At 56.7% G+C, this 19,131-nt stretch overlaps 1 protein-coding gene across 10 annotated transcripts in view; it reads left to right on the top strand.

Annotated features, from left to right (window-relative positions):
• The window catches only part of NCOR2 (nuclear receptor corepressor 2), a 163,179-nt gene that overhangs the window by 120,965 nt on the left and 23,083 nt on the right, over positions 1 to 19,131 (top strand). For all 10 annotated transcript variants that reach the window (XM_042828582.1, XM_042828584.1, XM_042828580.1 and 7 more), the window contains exons 18-26: positions 3,332 to 3,474; positions 6,991 to 7,138; positions 9,111 to 9,669; positions 12,630 to 12,750; positions 13,504 to 13,720; positions 17,367 to 17,522; positions 18,036 to 18,175; positions 18,247 to 18,352; positions 18,981 to 19,085. In XM_042828582.1, coding sequence (XP_042684516.1) covers positions 3,332 to 3,474; positions 6,991 to 7,138; positions 9,111 to 9,669; positions 12,630 to 12,750; positions 13,504 to 13,720; positions 17,367 to 17,522; positions 18,036 to 18,175; positions 18,247 to 18,352; positions 18,981 to 19,085 — 1,695 coding nt within the window. The remainder of the gene's footprint in view (positions 1 to 3,331; positions 3,475 to 6,990; positions 7,139 to 9,110; positions 9,670 to 12,629; positions 12,751 to 13,503; positions 13,721 to 17,366; positions 17,523 to 18,035; positions 18,176 to 18,246; positions 18,353 to 18,980; positions 19,086 to 19,131) is intronic.

Genomic DNA, 19,131 nt, shown 5'->3' with positions numbered 1-19,131 from the left:
TGAAACTAAAATGTTGAAAAAAAAAAAAAAAAAATTAAAAAAAAAAACTGGTATTTTCTTTACAAAACATTCATCTCTTCCCATTCTGGCACTGCCAAACCACATCAAGCACGGCCCCGCATAGCGCTGCCACTGTGCCCCCCCGGTGCATCTGGGAGGAATGCTTCTGCCTCGTGTAGGAGAGCTGCGAGGATTTGCTCAGTGAGTGTCAGCGAATGGCACACAAAAGGCCTGTCAGGGGGAAACGCTGGGTAATTACTATAATTTACAGCCCACATTTTAATTTTGAGCATTATTTTTTCAACAACGAGCGAGCGGGAGTAATATCCGAACGGGGTGAAGAGAGAGAGCGCGAGGATGGCGCCGGGCTGCGGGCCGGGGCAGGAAGAGGGGAGGTAGGAGAGGGGCTGGGGAGGCCGCTGCGCTGCGGGGATGGACGCCCGCGCGGCCAGGTGAGCGCGCTGGGGCCGATGGCTTCCCAAGGGCGGGCTGTGCGCCCTGCCCGCCCCGTGGGGCCGTGTGTGCGCTGCCGGCTGCTGGCTGTGCGCATCACTCACCTCTTCGTGCCGCGGTCTCCCACGCGTGGCAGCAGGGGAGGGCGATGCGCGGAGCTGCTGTCAGCGCTGCCGACCCCGCGTTCGCAGCACCGCGGGCTGCGCGGTGCCAGCGGTTCTCCAGGGCCGGGTTATGGCACGTCTCGGCTGTGCCAAAAGCGGCTTCATCCCTGTACTCCGGGTGCGAGAGAGGCCGGGTGTTGCTCTGGATACCGAAGCATCGCACCCAGTCCCACCGCCGCGGCTCCCAGCCTCCCGCTGCGCCGTGCTCCTCCGTCCCTCCTTCGGGGCAGGGGCTGTGCCCGCCCTGCGCGGTGCCGTCGATGCCCCGCGCTCCCTGCGCTCGTCCTCAACCTCTCCATGGGTAGCGGGGCACCGCGCCGGGCTCGCGCCTCCCCAAAGAAACGCGCCTTTGATTCACTTCGGAGCGGAGGAAACTATGAGCCCAGCTTTGTTTCCCTGGATCCCTCCCCCTGCGCCGACATTCAGATGAGAGCGAGGGAGACAGAAAGTGAGAGAGGGAGGGAGGGAGCCGGTGCCAAGCGGCCGCACCCCTTGTCAGCTTGGGTCAGCGCCACGTTCGTTATTAATGCTCTGTCTAGAGGTCACATTCAGATGCAATGAGCCCTGGGTCAGCCAGAGGAACAGATTAGAGCTCGCTGCTCCGCACACGGCGCGGCACCGGCTCCGTCCACGGGCTGCCAGGAGCGGGGCTGCGGCTGCTCCCTCCCCTTTGCCTTTCTGCTGCTTTTTCTTTCTTTTTTTATTTATTATTATTTCTTGGCAACGTCGGGCATCTCCTGAAAACTGCACAGCCCCCTCCCGGAGCTCGGGGCTGCGGAGCGAGGAGCCGGGGAGCTCACACCGCTCGTGCTTCCGACGCCCGCGGAGCGTTGCGTGGCCGGGCCATGCGTCCCCCCCGGCTCCGGGCGGCGGGGTCAGCAGCCCCCTCCCGCCCCTGACCCGCTTTCCAGCCCCAGCAGCCGCTCCAGCCGCCCATGGCTCTGCGATCCTCTCGCCCCCAGGATTTAAGGAACCGGCTTTGCTTTCTTCTCTTTCTCCGCCCGCTGCGAGGGAACGAAAGCAAAATGAGCGGGGAGGGCGCGAGCGCAGCGCTCGCAGCGCTTGGCAGCGGGCAGCCGTGCCCGGGGGGGCTTTGAGGAGCGCCCACCGCCCGGCCCGCTGCATGCTGCGGCTGTGCTCCCTGCCCGGCGCAGCGCGACCTGCGGCACGTAAGTACGGCAGTGGGGTCAGCGCGGGGGGGAGGATTGGGGCAGCGCCGTGCCGAGCCTCTGCCGCACCCGTAACTCCGTTGGATGGGGCTTTGGTGAGGCTGCCGAGCCGGGTGTGCGGCGTGCCTGTGTGCGTGGCGTGTCCCCTGTCCCTCCCCGTGCAGAGGCAGCAGGTGTTGGGGGTTTTGTGTCAGGGTTTTGTGCGTGGCGGCAAAGATTGCTCTCCGGTGGGGACCGTGGGCTCCATCTGCTCCCGTTTGCCAGGCTGGGTCCCGCTGCAGATCCCAGCAGAGCCCGGCTGCTGGTAAACCTTTGCCCTGGGCACAGCAAACCACCCTGGCCCCCAGCATTGCGCTTGGTGCTGTGCTGAGCCCAGGGGCACTGAGCCAAGGGGACGATGAGCAAGGGGCCGGTGGCTTGTTTGCTTTGGGACAGCAGCCTGGCTTGTGGCCCAGGGGGAGGGCTGCCCTGAGCAGTTGGTTACCGGACATCCCCTTTTTTTTTTTTTTTTTCCCTTTTCCCTTTTTAAGCAGCATGGTGATGGAGGTTGCAAGTTTTGCAGGCTGGGAACTGCAGAGTTAAAGCTCCAACTTGCTTCTTGGCTTGCCCCGGCCTTTTGTGGTGCTCAGCGCTGTGTGATGCCTGCGTGCTGCGTGCAATTCGATAAGCCCCGGTGCTGGGACAGGGCAGGATACAGCACAGCTGCTGCTTAACCCTTGCTGTGCCGGGTCGCAGGGGTGGCTGTTGGGCTGTCAGTGAGGCACAGCTCCCAGGTGCATGCATGGCCACCACGGGAGCCTTAACCTGGGGCATGCTGAACTCTGCAGCACCAGAGCTGGTAGCAGCCTGGAGAAAGAGTACGGAGACGTGCGGGCAGTCCCCGCTCCCATGCTGTGTGCATTGTGGCCTCTGTTCTGGAAAACCCCTTATAAAAGAGGAAAGTGGTTTTTGCAGGTTCATTCCCTGCAGGTTTTCAGTTCTTGCAGTCACCATTTGCAGCAGCACCGTGCTCAGGCTGCCTGTCCCATACAGGTGGTGCTGGGCAGGAGCTGGAAAGCAGTGCCTGCAGCATCCCACTGAGCAGACCCAGGGCATCCATCCTTGTGCCCATGCCCCACATTGCTCACTGCTCCAACACACCGTATCTGCATGACCTGCACAGTCCCAGGGCTGCAGGAGGGGGATGGCACCTGTGGGTGCCCACGCAGGGATGCTTCCTCATCCACCCTGCCCTGTCCTATCTCATGCTGGCAGGGTTCTGGACATGGCAGTGCTGTCCTGAGGGGAGGGGAACACCTGCCTCTGTGCTGTGGCTGCGGGATGTTCTGTTCCTGAGGCACTCAGCTCAGGGCCTTTTTTCCCCATGGAAAGACAAACAGGCCATCCCAAGTCATCCTGGGAAGCCCTGCAGACGGGTGCTGTGATCATACTGTTCCTGCAGAGCTTGGCGTGCGCTGCGAGTGTTTCCCATCCTGTGCAGATAATGCTGTCCTCGTGCTAGCCCATCTGGCCCTAAACCCTTCTCCTTCCCTCCTGCTACCACAGGTCTCCTTGAGCATGGGCGGAACTGGTCGGCCATTGCCAGGATGGTGGGCTCCAAGACCGTGTCGCAGTGCAAGAACTTCTACTTCAACTACAAGAAGAGGCAGAACCTGGATGAGATCCTACAGCAGCACAAACTGAAAATGGTGAGCCTCATCCCAGGAACCTGCCCAGTCCTGCAGCTACTGGGGCACCAGGGTGTTTTGGAGAACGGTTTGAGGTGGAGACCTGGGAGCACGAATGGTGCAGATGGGGCTGCCCAGCAGATCCTAGGAGCTCTGTGGGAGGGCAGCTGCCAAAGGGATTCAGGAGTCTGGGACAATGCATGGAAAGGAGGCGCTGAGCCCAAAGCTGTGGTGGTAGGACAGGTGTTGTGCAGGGAGGGCTGATCTTGGTGGTTATCTTTGTGGCATGCGTGCATCTCTCTGCGTCTTGGTTTCCCAGTGAGAATGGCTGACGCTGCTTTTCTGCCGTACGGTCCAGAGTATGAATGAAGTGGGGCTCATTGAGTGTTCTGGAGATAGCACAGACCACTGAGAGCAGCCGAGGATTATAATTATTTCATCTGTAGAGTATCCTGGGGTTCCCGGTTTCTGGCTAATAGAATTCACATGGCCAAACCCCCAAGGGGTGCTTTGAAAATGCAAAGGACAATGTTCAATGCAGGAATCTCTCCAAGCAAGCTATTACAGCAAGAGTAAAAAGAAAGACAGGAAAACATTCAATGACTCACCCAGGAATTTAATATCCTAGTCAGTCTATAGGAATGAGAGAGAGAAGACATTGGCGATTCTTTTCTTATTAATTCTCTATGCACAGAGACACTCCTGTGTTCCTGTATTTCACCAAATTGTTTTTAGAAGCAGAGCAAACGATACAAAAGGCAAAAAATATAAAGACTGCAATGAAATGTGCATAAAGCCCTCTGAATGTAAAATGTTATAAAGATATCTTTGTTCATTACGGGGGAGCATCTGAAATAAGATCATGCTGCTTAGCTGGCAGTGGACTCGGTGTTTATTAATTTACTCCGCTTCCTAATGTCTCAGAAATTATATCACAGAAGGGTTTTTCTGCAGAGCCACATTTCTCCCTGCCTCCGTCCCTCCAAGGCAGCGCTGCGCTGCTCCCGTCTAATTGCTCACTCTCACTTGCAGTTGATATCAGCATCATCATTTTATTTTCTGAGCATTTGAGGCAATGGGATTTGGTTTTGTCAAAGAACAATGAGCGTTCAGCTGTTATTTATTGTTCTCTATTGTTTTGTGGCAATAGCAGATGCCAGAAAGCTGAGTAAAATGAAAGAACAACCGAGATTAAATTGCCATAGACCTTCCTTCCTGAGTCCTAAATATATTCACGAGCAGACCGAGCCTCCTAATCCCCTCCTGCAGCCAGCACTGGGCCTTGGCCTGCGCACAGCACGCATGTGGCCGTGGTGTCGTTGTGTGGGTTTGTGTGAAATGCCCAGATTGCCCCCTGCCCTCACAGCAGCTATCGCTGATCGTGTGCGAGGAAATCACTTGGCACTGCCTTTCTTCCTTTTGCTTAATGAGAGTAAACGCAATTAGCAGCTATCATTAGTTTCCCAAATGGGACTTGCTAATAGTGTAGCCCCTCGTCTTGTAGGTGTGAGGTGGGGCTGCAGGGCTCGCTGGGATTGGGGAGCTATGGGGTTGAGCAGTGGCCATCACCAGCTGAGGATGGGTGAGTGGAGCCTGGAGGTGTCCTCGTGCCCCAGAACACATCACAGAGTCCTGCAGAGCCTCAAGGCCTCGCTTTGTCTGCACAGCATGTTTTGGCTCAGGCTTGCTGTCGGGTAGCTCAGATGTGTCCCAGCATCGCCGTCTCGTTGCCTTGACCTTCTGCGTGCCATGCTAATCTCAGGGGAAAGGGGGGCACATGGATACGTGGTGTCCTCACACCCTTCTCATCAGCAATTGGAGATAAGGTGCTGTCTTCACTGCCACATCCTTGCTGAGTGCTTGCTTTGGTCCAGGACTTGATGATCCTTATGGGTCCCTTCCAACTCTGGATGTTCTGTGATTCTAGACACTGCCTGGGCTTGTTGTGGTGCGTACAGCTGCGATGGGTGAGGGATCCCCAGGCTGCTGCCAGTGCTGCTTGGTTGCTGCCAGCAGTGTTTCTGTGATTCCCTGCTCTTCACGGGGTGCAGGACAGCCTGGCGGCCTCTTGGGCAAATCCAGCATGGTTTGTGCAGCGTGCCAGGGTTTGGGGTGGGAGGCTGAGGCTGTCCCCACCGTGATGGGCAGAGAGGTGCTGGGATCACTGCTCTGTCCTGCCACCCCAGTCTGCATCTCACCCATCTGTGCTGTCCCTAACTGTGGCATTTTTGAAGCTGCAGTTGAATGGGATAACTCCCATTTTGTTGCTGCGAGCCTGTTCAAGTGGCACCACCTCCCAGAGTGCCAAGAAACACCTGGTAGGCAGAGAGTAGAGGCTGGAATAACACAAAAGGAACTGGGCAAATGGCCATGGCACCTCCTTGCAGGCTCGCTGGTGGTCGCTCAGATTAAGTGGAGCACGTGGTGATGGTGGGGATGCCTGGCTGCAGGCTCGGTCCACGGAGCCTCTGGATTGCTGGAGGTGTAGAGGATCCCTGGGTGCAGCAGGGATCTGGATGCCGCTGCCCCAGGGCCGCTCGTGCTCTGCTCATTCCCCAGTGAGGAGCCCGCTGGAGGCTTGCACTGAGTCACAGACCCGTGAGTGAGAGGCAGAGAGAAGCCTTTGCCATAGTAACGCAGGGCTTTGTCATCTCATTAGCATGATGGGGAACTGCTGCTTCAGAGCAAAACCTGCTGTTAGCAAAGTGCTGCTCGGCCAAGGTGCGAGCGCAGGGCACAGCGACCTGGCACGGGGGGGATGGGGTGGGATGGGGAGCTTGCAGCACACAGTACTTTCTCAAGTGCCTTTTTTTCCTCTCTCCTGCCCGGTTTGATAAAAATAGCCTTTGAGCAAGTAGCGTTTCTAAGCAAAAAGCTGTATTTGTTTGTTTTATCTGGAAGTTTTTTAAAGGATTGAAAAGTCGGGGGGAGGGCAGGGCCCAGCTCTTCCCAGCGCACAGATCCAGCAGCAGAGTTAACGTTTCCGCCATGGCTTTATCTTCTCATCCATGTAAATAAACGTCCTACACACGTCATCCGTGTGGGGCTTGCAGGGAGAGCCGGAGATGATGGGCCTGTTCCTACTGGTAATATTTACTTAAGCAACAAGAGCAGGAAACAATAGCAAAAGCGAGACTTTTCCTTGGGGTGGGCAGCAGGCAGCAGCATGTGAGCCCTTGCGGCTGTGGCACGTGGCCCCTGGGGTGCACAGCACTCGGACACCACTGAGTGGAAGGCAGAATCCTGCACCCACTGTCTGCCCCATGCGTGGGGTGCAGCATCCCCAGGGCTCCCCCAGTGTTGTGCTCCCCAGGAAGGGGCAACTCCGAGCGGAGTTGTGTACCGGGTCCTTCTCTGCCCTTGGGTGAGACTGTGCCATGGGGCTTCTGGATGGTGAGTGTGCTCCTCCTTTTGGAGGGCCTGTCTCATTAAGGCTCAGGGCTGGGGTCACCGTGGTGGTGGTGGCCCTGTTGTCAGTGCCGTGCATCTGCTGTCCTCCTCTGCTTTCCATCTTACCTTCCTTTTCCTCTTCCCCAGGAGAAAGAAAGAAATGCTAAGAGAAAGAAGAAAAAAGGCACCGCCACTCAGAACGAGGAAGCTGCCTTCCCTCCTGTGGCTGAGGATGAGGAGATGGAGGTGTCAGGAACGAGTGGCAACGAGGAGGAGATGGCCGAGGAGGCCGAAGGTGAGGTGCCCAGGGACTGCAGGGGGGGCGCAATGTCAGCACTTGGAGGGCTGTTCCAACATTTTTGGGTTTCAGGCCTCGAGGGTTTCAAACTGCACTGGGTCAATGCCCTCCTGCTGTATCTGTCTGGAGGATGGTTGTTTTGGAGAGGTCATGCAAAGGAAGAGCTTCAAACATGGCCATCCCCATCCCGTTGGGTGGGTGAGCTCTGGGGGCTGCCGCAGGTTTGGAGCAGCGAGGCTGGAGGGCTCAGCCGGTTATTTCCTCCTTGTTCCCCTTTTAAGGGAGCGTTTACCTCTCTCTCAGCCCTACCAAAGAAAGGAAACAACTTGAAAGTGACAATTTTCAGCTATTTATCGCTTAGAAAGCACGGCAGTGAGTTTGGAGAAAATGTGCATAATTTTCCAACAATAGCCCCATTTGACTTTTGTCAAAGTAATTTAATAACTTAACCAGCAGTGCTGGCACCCTGCTGCTTCCTGGCCTTAGCACCCAGGCTAATGGGACTTGAAATGGGAAATCTTTTCAAGTCATTGTTGAAAGTGACTCATTACGAGGCAGATTCCAGGTAAATCTTTGTGCGAGGTGATACGTGACTCAGAGGCGCAGAGCAGAAGGTGGTTATTGCTCTTTGTAAGAGCAGTTGAGAGGAAACAATGTCGTTTTGAGCTTAAAGACAGATCTGACATGCTCAGAGGCTTTCCCTTCCCGGTCCCCAGTTCCCATTCCTCCTGTTGGACGGAGGGGACTGGTGCTGGAGCAGCACACTGTGCTCACATGGCTGAGCCCTCGGGATCTCTGCAGCCCCTGTGTGCAGAGCAGCACTGAGCAGGAGGGTCTGACCCCACTCACTGCGAATCCCATTCCTGTTGTTCCTGAGCAACTGCATTTCACTCATTCATTTCATTCTTTAACGCTAAGAAATAAATGTTGGAGAATGGTGAGAATCCCAATGTGCTCCTGGCACATTTTGCTGCCAAGCAGAAGACTTTGGATGTGCGCAGATGTACGACTCTCAGGACACATCATGTGTCCATGTCACTTGTTTCCCTGCGAAACATGCTGCTGTAGAGAGACAAAAGGGAAAGCTATGGGAAAGCCCCTGTGTCCATTTGGAGATGAGCCTAAGAGTTGTGTCCGAGAGCTGTGTGGTCTCCTGGCCCTTTATAGGTGAATACTGGTCACAGACCCAACCTCTCAGCAGTTTCTTCATCTGCCACGGTGTGTGGGCACTTGCATTTCCAACTCATTTCGAGCCGTTAGATTCGCAGATGATCCTTCACATTTACGGTGGCACAGGCTGCCCAGAGAGACTGTGGGTGCCCCATCCCTGGAAATGTGCGAGCCAAAGTTGGATGGGCCCTGGGCAGCCTGATGGGTGGGAGGCAGGGGTTGGGGCTGGATGATCTTTAAGGTCCCATCCAACCGTTCCAACCCAATCATTCTATGGTTCTGTGTTTTAATGATTAACCTGTCCTGCAGCACTGGCAGAGCTTTGCTTTCTCCGACCCTGACCTCCTTTCTTTTGCCACTGGCAGCTTAAGCAGCAACAAACAGGCGCGGTGTTTTGGGCCGGCCCCAGCTGCCCCGGGGCTGGCAGAGCTGGGGACATGGGCACCATAAGTCACATGCTGTGCCAACAGCAGCCCTGGGAGTGGGGCCGAGCTGTGGGGCGATGGGTGAGAGAGGCCACCAGGGAGCGGGGCCAAGCAGCAGATCCAGGCAGGGTGTTCCGTCTGCACCCCGCGTCCCAGTCACTTGGTCTCTGGGTTGGATGGGTTTAGTGGGTTTTGAGGGGTGAGACCCCGGGCTCATCCCCGCTGCCAGGGATCCCAGCAGCACGCTCCGAGCTTCGGGATCGTCTCCTCTTCGGAGCGCAGGCGTTCTCCTCCCTTGGGAGGGGGCGGAGGCAGCGGTATGGGAAGTGAGAATCTCAGCCCGATCCTTATTTTTATTTCTTCCCTTTTCTCAGCTGCAGTAAATAACAGCTCCGACACCGAGAGCATTCCCTCGCCAAGGCCCGAAGCCAAAGAGGGAGGCGAAAGCGGGGCCAAGGCACCGCCCGGGCCAGGAGGTGACTCCGGCACGGAACCGGCGCTCAAGTTGGAAGAGGCTCCCACACCCCCCGACAGCGCTGCGGCCCCCGCTGCCCCCGCTACCAACCCCGCTCCCACCGCCAGCCCTCCTCCGGAGGCCCCCAAAGCGCCCGGCAGCGAGGAGAAGGCGCAGGAGGAGCTGGTGGTAGACGTGGTGAAAACGGAGGAGCCGGAGGAGAAGGCGAGCGAGGAGCCCTGCAAGAGCGAGGTGAAGGAGGAGGGCGAGGACAGCCAGGAGAAGGACAAGGGGAATGACAATAAGGCAGAAAGTGGCGTCGGCAGCGTGGGGACGGCGGAGGCTGAGGGGACGCCCAAGGCCGAGAAGAAGGAGGGCCATAAAGGCAGCAAAGGCCAAGGGGTGAACCCCGACAGCGACTCGAGCGCGACCTGCAGCGCCGATGAGATGGACGAGCAGGATGCCGTGGACAAGAGCAGGTAGGAGTGGGGAGAGGTGTGTGAAAGATCGCTTCCCCAGGCTCAGGGACGTTCCGGACTGTCCTCGCACGGCAGTGGCCCTTTGGCAGTTGCGTACACAGGGCCCATGGCAGTGTCCCTGGACAGCGGCTGCAGGCAGGTGCTGGGCGCAGAACCGCTGCGTCTGCTGCTCACAGCCCATGTGGGTGACGCAACAGAGCGGGATGTGCCCTTGGGGACAGCTGAGTTATGCGGAGGCGTAGACTGGGCCGCCTGTGATCAGGGCTGGGAACAGATTTTCTGTCTGAGTCGATGCTGGCAGGGGAGCGGTCGTGTTCCCAGCGCCAAGAGGGGAGAGCTGCTGCCCCTGCGGGGATGCTGCTGGGATCTGTAGAAGTCCTGGTTGCAAGGCAGCAGAGTGGTGAGGGCTGTGCGAGGAACTGCAGGAACAGCAATGGGGCTGAGTCCCACAGCCCCCCAGCATCTGACCATCCTGCATTGCTCCTGGGACAGGGAGGGGAAGCACTGCGCTCTTCAGAGGATGAATGTCCTGTTCCCCTCCCGTCCCTTTCCAACTTGGCCACGGAGCTTCCCCCAGCCAAGAGCCTCACAAATGGGACAAGGTTTCTTGTTGTGTTTTGTTTTTGTTTTTTTTTTAAGAATAGACATAAATACATGTGTCTTGTAGTGTTGTTTTCTCTGGTAGCTCCTACTTCCATCCACACGGCTCTTGGGTCAAGATGGACCTCCTGAATTCTCCCCTGTCTGAGTCTCAGGAGGGACTCACGAGCACGGAGGGACGGAAGCCCCTCTTGGCTCTTGTCCCGGTGCTGGACTGGGACCAAAGCTGGTGTCCTGCATCCAGTGTTCTGTTTCTGGTGTTCTGTGTCCCTCCTGAGATGGATGCCCCAAGGCCAGTCAGGCTGTAACGCTGCACTATGCATGGGGCTATTTACAGCACAATCAGGTGTAGCAGTGGCATGAGATGATAGGAAGCTGTCATGCATCTGTACCACCTGTAACCCAGGAGGGTGCTGGCTCTGATGCAGGAGCATCCATCTGTCACATGCCCATGGGAGCAGCCCCTTGCTGGCAGTAATGCAGGCAGGGATAGGGATGCTGTGGATGCAGCTGGCCATGGCCCTGCGGTGAGGCCAGGGCCTCTTGGCTGGGTGCTACTCTCCAGCAGTGGAAGGAGGCCAGCACCACCCCTCCCCGCCCTCTCCTCCTTCCCAGACAGGAGAAGCCTCCCTACCAGAGGGAGCGAGGCCAGCAGCAAGGCTCCACGCCTCTCATCCAGCATTAACCCAGCCCAAAAGGGACAGCAGCACATTTGCCAGCTCCCAGCTGTGAAAGAGCCACATCTTCTTGGGAACAACTTTTCCATCCCAGGCTCTTTCATGAGTCAGTGCCTATCAGCTCATCAAACAGTTACCAGTTTCTAGGAATATTAAGCATAACAGGAATCCGTCTGCTGCTCGGGCACTCCTGATAGCACTCTGCCGGTAAGGTGCAGGTGATGTCAGGGCTGCTGGTGTGCTGTGCCTGCAGAGCCCAGCGAGACACAAAGCTTCAGCTGCCATGGATCCTCGCAGGCGGTTACCGCAGCGCCGCGTGACTCACGAGCACGCAGGCAGAGGCGAGGAACGGGATGGGGGTGCCACGTGGGCCACCCCGTCTGGGACGGCGCTGGGCATGTGGGCAGTGCTCACCCACCCACCCGTGGTGCTGGGCTGGGTAGCCAACCTGTGCTGGGGACAGCAAGGGGTGGAGGGTGGCCGAAGGATGTAGCGGTCGCTGACTACCTTGGGTCCTCCTGAGGTTTGTGCTGGGATGGAGTCACAGCCTGAGCTCGTCAGGGCTGGAGGAGGCAGCGGGTTGTCTGTGGTTACATGCAGCATGTGCTGTAGGAGGGCTGCCTCTAGCACTGCCAGTACTGCAGTTCAGTGGGAGGTCACGCCAGATGGGAACGCGTGTGTGAGGCCACGCACATCTCCCCAGTGCAGATCTGTGGTGTCGGGAGGCAAGGAGATGCTCGCTGTACCGAGGCTGTGTTACCTTTGCGCAGTGGTTATGCATGAAAGAAATAGAGTTTGGGCCACCTGGGAAGGGCCATGGGATGGTGTGATGTTGGGTCATCTTGCAGTTCAGCCAGCCCCTCATGGAAGCTGAAGGAGTTTGGAGGATGCAGTGCCCTGTTCATCCCAAAGCTTCATCCCAAAATTTGCAGTGGCTCTTGGGGCAGAGCATCCATCCTGTGCTGCTGTGCTGCAGAGAGCTCGCTCCTCTCCTGCTGCTGGTGAGAGGTCAGGCTCCGAGAGAGCAGTTGGTATCTCCAGCATTGGGCGCCTAAACCCAGTCCTGCAGGGGCTCCCATCTTTGGGGAACCCATTCCCCCTCTGGTCCAGGCACTGCACACTGTGGGTCTGGGGCAGTCCCAGCACAGCCATGTATTTATTCCCCACACATGGCCCAGCCACGCTTGTTTATTCATCCAAGGGTGAGTGTGGAATGACCTTGAAATTTATAGGCTGAAAAGAGCAGTGAAATAACGGCTAAAATAAACAAATCAAGCTGTAAAACTTAGAAACGATGTACTGGCTTCAACAAACCAGAGTCAGGAGGGAGAGAAAGTGGAGATGTCCTGGAGTGACATGGCCCCAGGGTCTGAGTAAGGGCCTGGGAGCTGAGCACCTCTCAGCCCATGGGTTTTGCCTGTCTCCATCCCCATCCCCTCGGGTGGGACCTTGGATATACCTGCATGTCTTGCAGAAGAACTCATCTGAGGTGGGTTTGGGAGCAGGCAGCAGCTCGCAGGGCCAGCAGCCCAGCTGTGCTCACAAGTCCCACAGTTGCCTAGCTGGCCCTAGTGATGGCAGGCATTTCCTCCAGGCTCAGCAGAGGGACAGAGTGGGTGGGGGAGCACCCAGACATGTAGTTCATCCACGATGTTCCTCCTGTAACCCATGTTTTGTGTTCAGGTTGCTGTCCCCCCGGCCCAGCCTGCTCAATGCCGCCAGCGAGGCCAGGCTGAACTCCTCGCCACAGAAACCGCTGGACCTGAAGCAGCTGAAGCAGCGCGCTGCTGCCATCCCTCCCATCGTAAGTGCTGGGACTGGCAGCAGGCTGAGCTCCTGTGTTGGGTGGTGGGAGCCCTGTGCAGGCAAAGTGCTCTGTGCACAGTGCTTTCCCAGCTGCTGGAGGCTGCCAGCAGTGTTCGAGTGTCCCTCAAGATCTTGTATCAGAAAGTGGTGGGAGGTCTGGACAGAACAAGCTGCTCATTGCCATGTGACTGCTGCCTCCTTTGCTTTAAAAAGCAACCAAGCACCCTCCCAGGCTGTGCTTCCCTTGTTCTCGTGTGCTTGAAGATACCGTGTGAAAAGCGTTGATGCTCTTCTTCATGTGAAAGCTCTTCCGTGTTCCCTTTCTGGCTGTCCAGCAGCCGTGTGCTGAACACACTGATGTTTCTCCAGAGTCCTCCAGGGTCAGCAGCAGAGCAGCAGCGTTTGCAGGGTGGGGAGAGGAAATCCCTGCTCTCATATGCTGGGTTTGAGTCCTCGGGGAGGACCCATTCCTGCTACTCTCTCAGTTACCGCATACATGTGGCTGTTGTAGTAGAGTTTCTTGCAAAAGCCACAGGCACTTAGCTACAGATTGCAGGTTTTAAACAAGGGCAGCCTGAGGCCCAGAACAGAGCTGGTGCTCTTCACCATGGGACATTTCAGTCTCCTGTGCTTGGTGGGCTCTGCAGCATGCTTTGCCATGACCATCGGGCAGCTGCCTCTCGCTGTCCCTGCGGCTGTTGGGGATGCTGACAGCACACAGCAGGCATCAATTCTTCCTCTCCCATTGCAGATTTCCGAAGGGTTCTCAGAGGGGATACTGCAGAGCGGAAGCGTGAAGCCCCCAGTGCCTCCCCACGCCTTGGCTCTCTACCAGCAGCAGATCACAAAGGCCCACGAGTCCTCCCGTGAGGATGTGCCCCCAAGCAAGCAGCAGGAGAAGGAGCAGCAGCAGCCAAGCAGCAGCCCGAGGGGGAAGAGCAGGAGCCCCACTGCCGGGGACAAGGAAGGTAGGGCAGCGTGCTGGTGGTGTGTGTTTATCTGTGAGGAAACGTGCTGTGCTTGGCCAGCAGCTCTTCTCTTAGCTCAACGTCTGCTTCGGCCCCTGGAAGCTCTTTAACAGCACCTTGAAGCGGGAGCGGGGAGGCACGGCTGATCTGCCGTGTTCGTTAGACAGTACATCATGTCTCACTGAGCCTACGGCAAACACCGCGCTGGTGTCGAGGTGAAGATTGCCTTTATTACCCTTTCTGCCATTCATTTGAGAGCAAAGGGGCCTGGAGGCATGCCAGGGCTTTGGGCACAATGGCTCTTTTCTACCTTGCTGGCTTTTTATAAAGAATGCTTTTAACGCTCAGCAGGGACCATTATTTCATTTAAAATCAATGCTAATACTGTGACTCTGAGTCCGAAGGTTCCTGTAAAGATTCCCAGTGCTTTTTCCCTGGAACAGCTCTGATACGATTTGGCTGCCTAATGAGCAATTCAGAGTTTCCCACCACTGAGCATCTCAAGTGTTATTAGCTTGAGCACCTGGGGACGGAGGTTAAGGAGAGTCGGGAAGTCCTGATGAGCCCATCCTCTGAATGTGTTTTTAATCTCAGTGTCAGTCTGCTCAGTCCAACATCTGTGTCCCTGCCCCTCGTAGCCTGCGCTGCAGATGTGCCATGGGGATGTTGTCACCGGCGATGCTGTCAGGGAGCAGGGAGCTGGGCTCTGTGGGTACTGCCCCCCGTCCTGGGATGGAAGTGCAGGGAGATGGGGCTGGAGGAGACTGGCCCTGGCCCTGGGCTGTGGTCTGTGCTGGAAAATGGGTGCCCAAATTCAGCTCTGGCAGCTGGGATCTCAGCACTCTGCTGTGTGTCCTGGCCCGAGGGTTCTTCCAGCAGCCGCGTCCCATCGGGCAGAAGGGTGTGCTTGCAGAAGGAGTTGGTTTCTGGGTCTTGGCCAATTTTTCCTTGTTTCCTTAAACAACAAATAGCACTGTGTGCATTCTGCCCTCCAGAATGTTTTGCATAGAAGCCAGGAAGGGGACTGCTCACCTTGAAAGCAGGGAGTTCCCTATGAGTCACGGTGTTGCCACCCATGAAGTGCCATCTCCAGCTGATCCCATCCTGCTGTGCCTGCTGCCCGGGCAGAGCACCTCCCTCAGCTGGGTTTCATCTCTTCCTGCACTGCAGTCCTGTGCAGATCTTGCACAGCTCAGCTTCCCTGTGGGCTGTGTGGCACAGGAGCAATGCTCTGTTCTGTTTCCAAACCCTTCATACCCATGAATCAGAGTCTTTAAGTCTGGAAAAGACCTCTAAGATCCCCAACCCAGCCCTGATCACATCCCTCAGTGCCACATCCCCATTGTTCTTGACCACCTCCCTGGGCAGCCTGTGCCAGAGCCTCACCACTCTCCGAATTTTTTCCTCATAACCAGTCTGAACTTCTCCTGGTTCGATTTAAGGCCATTACCTCTCATCCTTGTTTGTGTGCTGGTACCACCATGGGTCTGGGTTGCATGAGGATCCTTGGGAACCTTCTGTGTTCGGGGTGTAAATGCATGTCCATGAGAAAATGAGCTTTGTGCTGAGAATCACCTTGAGGGGAGAAGCCAAGAGCCCAGAGCCCAGTTTCAGTAAGGGTATGGAGTTAGATGGTGGCTCAGTGCTGTCCCTGCCTGCGGGATCCAGGGCTGCTGGTGAGAGATGCAGATAGCATTGAGAGATGTGCGTACCAAGGGAGCCCCTTCCTTCCCCTGCATCCGGATGGAGCTCCAAGTCTGCACACTTGGCCCATTGTGCCGTCACATCACGCTGGAGTTGGACTCGATGCTCCTTTATGAATCCCTTCCAACTCAGGCTATTCTGTGATTTTATGGTGGTACTGCACAGGAGGCCCCAGCCCCGCAGGCCTGCACCAGGGCAGCCATAGCGAGGAGCAGCAGCAGCTCCTCCCGCTGCCCCCGGCCTGCCGAGGCCCCATCGATAAGAGCTTCAACTCTCGCCGCCGCTCCGGGGATCAGCGTCCTTCGCACCGTTTTGGCTCCGCTTCAAAGCAAAGTCTTGCACACATCCTGGCTGAGGCGTTGGCTGCCTCGCGGCCCCTGGCTGGGACAGTATCGCCTTGGAGGGCAGCCAGGCCCTCGCCGTGCCTCCCCGACCCCAGGCAGGACGCGCCACGCAGCCCCGCCGGGTCTCGCCGCCGGGCAGACAGATCTCTCCCCCCGTTGCCTTCAGGCGTATCTTCGGTTATCGCCCGGCGGTTGGAAAGCGGGCGGTTTGTTTGGTGTTGATTTAGTTGGGTTTCAGTCGGCCTTTGTAGGAGATGGGGAGCCAAGAGCATTAATTTGGATGACGGATCGTATAAACTCTGACTCCTTCGCTTCGATTCCAGGGGTTTGATAAACGGTTATAGGAACTCTCTCTTCCCTGTGTAAGTGCTATTTTATCAAAGCCGGCTGAGTTATAGCCGCCCTCTAATGCGGGGGCAATTAGGAACTGGCTGCATTTCACAGCCCCAGAGGCGCAGAGGGGAGGGAGCAGCACCGTGGGGCTGGGGAGGACGTGGCTCGGCCGGGGTGTGTGGGGCCGTGGCTGGGAGAGCACCGCCAGCCCCCATGTCCCAGTGCCTTCCAGCCTTCAGATCGGCCCCCAGGAGCTGGGAGAACAGGGAATGCTCAGGGACCCAGCGTGGGATCTTGAGGAGGGAAGATGCTCAGACACCTCTGTGTACTGAGAATGGATTTCTTGCCTCACTGAAGAGGACAAGAATAATCTCCCAGCTTCTGAGTACACTGAGCATTAATAATGATAATGCAGTAAAGCCTCATTAAATTGGGCCTCTGATAATCTACTTGCCCTATTATTAGGCTTAGCAGAATTCAGGCATCTATTTTTATCAGAAATTGATGGGTAAAGGCTGGGTGCGCTTGTGACTGCCATTGTTTACTGCCCAGTTTCTAATTTCTGGTCGATGCAGACGTTACGCCGGTGGGTCTGGCAAAGAAGGGCAGTGCAGAATTAAGCGTTTATTGATTAAAAGCAAATCCTACCGAACCTGCCTGGGATCTGTTCCAAAAAGACTGCCTCATCTGTCTGCTCAGCTCAGTATCCTCAGTGAGGATGCACCTGGGATGAAGCTGGCACAGATAAAGCTCTTTTCTTGCACCCCGCAGGGTGCTCAGGTCAAGAGGGAACAGCTCCTCCACCACCAGGCACCTCTTGGCCTTGGATCAGCTTTCTTATAGTTGGGGTTAACCCAGCCTGGCATCCAGTACATCTGACCCAGGGAACTTGAGGAAGCTGCCCTGCCTCCAGCCCAGCTGCTAGGCAGCAAGGAGGCATGCAGTCATCCCACAGAGCCCGTCCTGATCTTCATTTGCCTTTGACAGTCCCGTAAAGCATGCTTGTCCAAGTGCGGGGAGAACATCTGCACATTATTTCCTCTTCATCCAACAAGCTGATGCCTTTCTTTCTGGCCCCTCCAGCAGGCTGCAAATGGGTTGTCACTGGTGAGCCAGCCCCTGGTGGTACCTGTTAGGAGTGTGAGCCCGGGGAACGCTGTTTCACCTCCACACGGATGGCTGTGGCTTCACCTGCTTGCTGAATCTCCATCCGTCAGCCTGAGGGTTGCCACTGAGCAAAGTGTTTGTTTCTGTTTTCTCTGCAGAAAAATCCGTGCATTTCCCATCCCTCGCAGAGGCTCAGAAGCTGGGCACGGAGCCGCCGCCCACCTCGTGCTGGCCCCCCGTCCTGTCCTACTCCCGAGATGTGATAAAAACCTCTCCCCAGGCAGAGCCTCACCTGTTCCAGTATAACCCACCAGGCACGTGAGATCCCGTGGTGCCCTGACCCAGGGCTGGGGGCAGAGCTGTGATCGCAGCTGGCATCGTGTGCTGCTCTCTGAAGTCAGTGCAGCTCTTTTCTTTTTGGGTAGGACAGGGCTTGGCAGAAAGCTGCCACCTCTTGCTTTGCTCCAGCACGGAGCAGCCTCCCAGTTGCTGCTGGGGCAAGCTGAAGGCAGCAGGCAGGGCTCCTGACTCCCACCAGGGTGGGTTAGGGATGTTATTTGTCCCAGGATACCATGAGTGTTCTCTAACACACCCTTGGTACCATCGTGGGGGTTTCAGCCCTCGCTCTGCTGTGCCTTTCTGGCTGGAGAGCACACAGCTTGGATACAAAACCAAAGGGGAAGAGGCAATAATTCAAACAATAACAGAGGCTTTCAAAGCGATTGTGCTGCTTGGATCCTGGAGCAGGGTCAGCCTGTTCATGCCCTGCTCTCTCACTTGCCCATTGTTTTCCCTTGGTCGTGCTAACACTCGTGTTTCCCACGCAGGTCACCCTATCCCGCTCAACCTGCACGAGAGCTCCCGCTCGGGGCTGCAGAGGCTGGCGGGCATCTCCAACCCTCCTCCTCTCATCTCCTCCACCAAGCATCCCTCTGTGCTGGAGAGACCTGTCGGCTCCATCTCCCAGGTACGGGCTTGGGAGTGGGCAGTGGGGACACATCACTGGGCCGCCCCCTGACCTCCCCTCTCACGCTGCAGGGAATGCCCATCCAGCTCCACACACCCTACAGCTCCGAGCACGCAAAAGTTCCCGTCGGCTCCATCACCATGGGCCTGCCCTTGACAATGGATCCCAAGAAACTGGGTAAGGAATGAGGGGGTGGCGAATGCTGTCTTGCAGGACGTGGCAATGAAGTGCAGAAGGAACGGACCTGATCCAAAGATGGAAGGAGTAATGTTTTGGGAGAGCAAAGCCAGGCCTTGGTGCAGGCTGCCCAGGGAGGTGGTGGAGTCGCTGTCCCTGGAGTGTTTAGGAACTGTAGGGATGTGACACTGAGGAACGTGGTCAGTGGGCATGGTGGGGGTGGGGGTTGGTCAGTGCACTAGATGACCTTAGTTGTCTTTTCCAACCTTAAAGATTCTGTGATTCTGTATGTGCAGTGTAGGAAATTTGGTCAGGAACACTTCCCAGGCTATAAATACCACCTGGCTCACACTGGGATTGAAGGAAGGAAATCTGTTGCCACTCCTCAGGCTGGTAGGATAAAGAGTGAATGGCCTCAAGTGAACAAAGAAAGTGCTTAGTTTGCATATTTGGAAGCATTTCTTTACAGCAGAAGGAGATGGGCATGGGGCCACGTCTGGAGGGGCACACGCATGCCAGTCCCACACTGCAACCCCTGAAGGGACATTGATGGCTATGAGCACAGGAGGTGCCAGCAGGAGGCTGAGGAAGATGAAAGCCACACTGACCTGTGCTTCGTGTTTTCCAGTGCCTTTTCCTGGAGTAAAGCAGGAACAACTCTCTCCCAGAAGCCAGGCCAGCCAGCCTGAAAGCCTGGTGATGCAGCCAGCCCCAGAGGGCTCCGTCCTGCGGGGTGAGCATGCAGCTGTGTCCTGGTGTGGGAGGGAGGGGGATGCTCC

This window comes from Centrocercus urophasianus, unplaced genomic scaffold (assembly GCF_019232065.1).
Source record: "Centrocercus urophasianus isolate 14NV4802_14NV808 unplaced genomic scaffold, USGS_Curo_1.0 seq_30, whole genome shotgun sequence".
NCBI lineage: Eukaryota > Metazoa > Chordata > Aves > Galliformes > Phasianidae > Centrocercus > Centrocercus urophasianus.
Note: the sequence above shows the minus strand (reverse complement) of the source record. Positions and strands in the feature narration are given on the sequence as shown.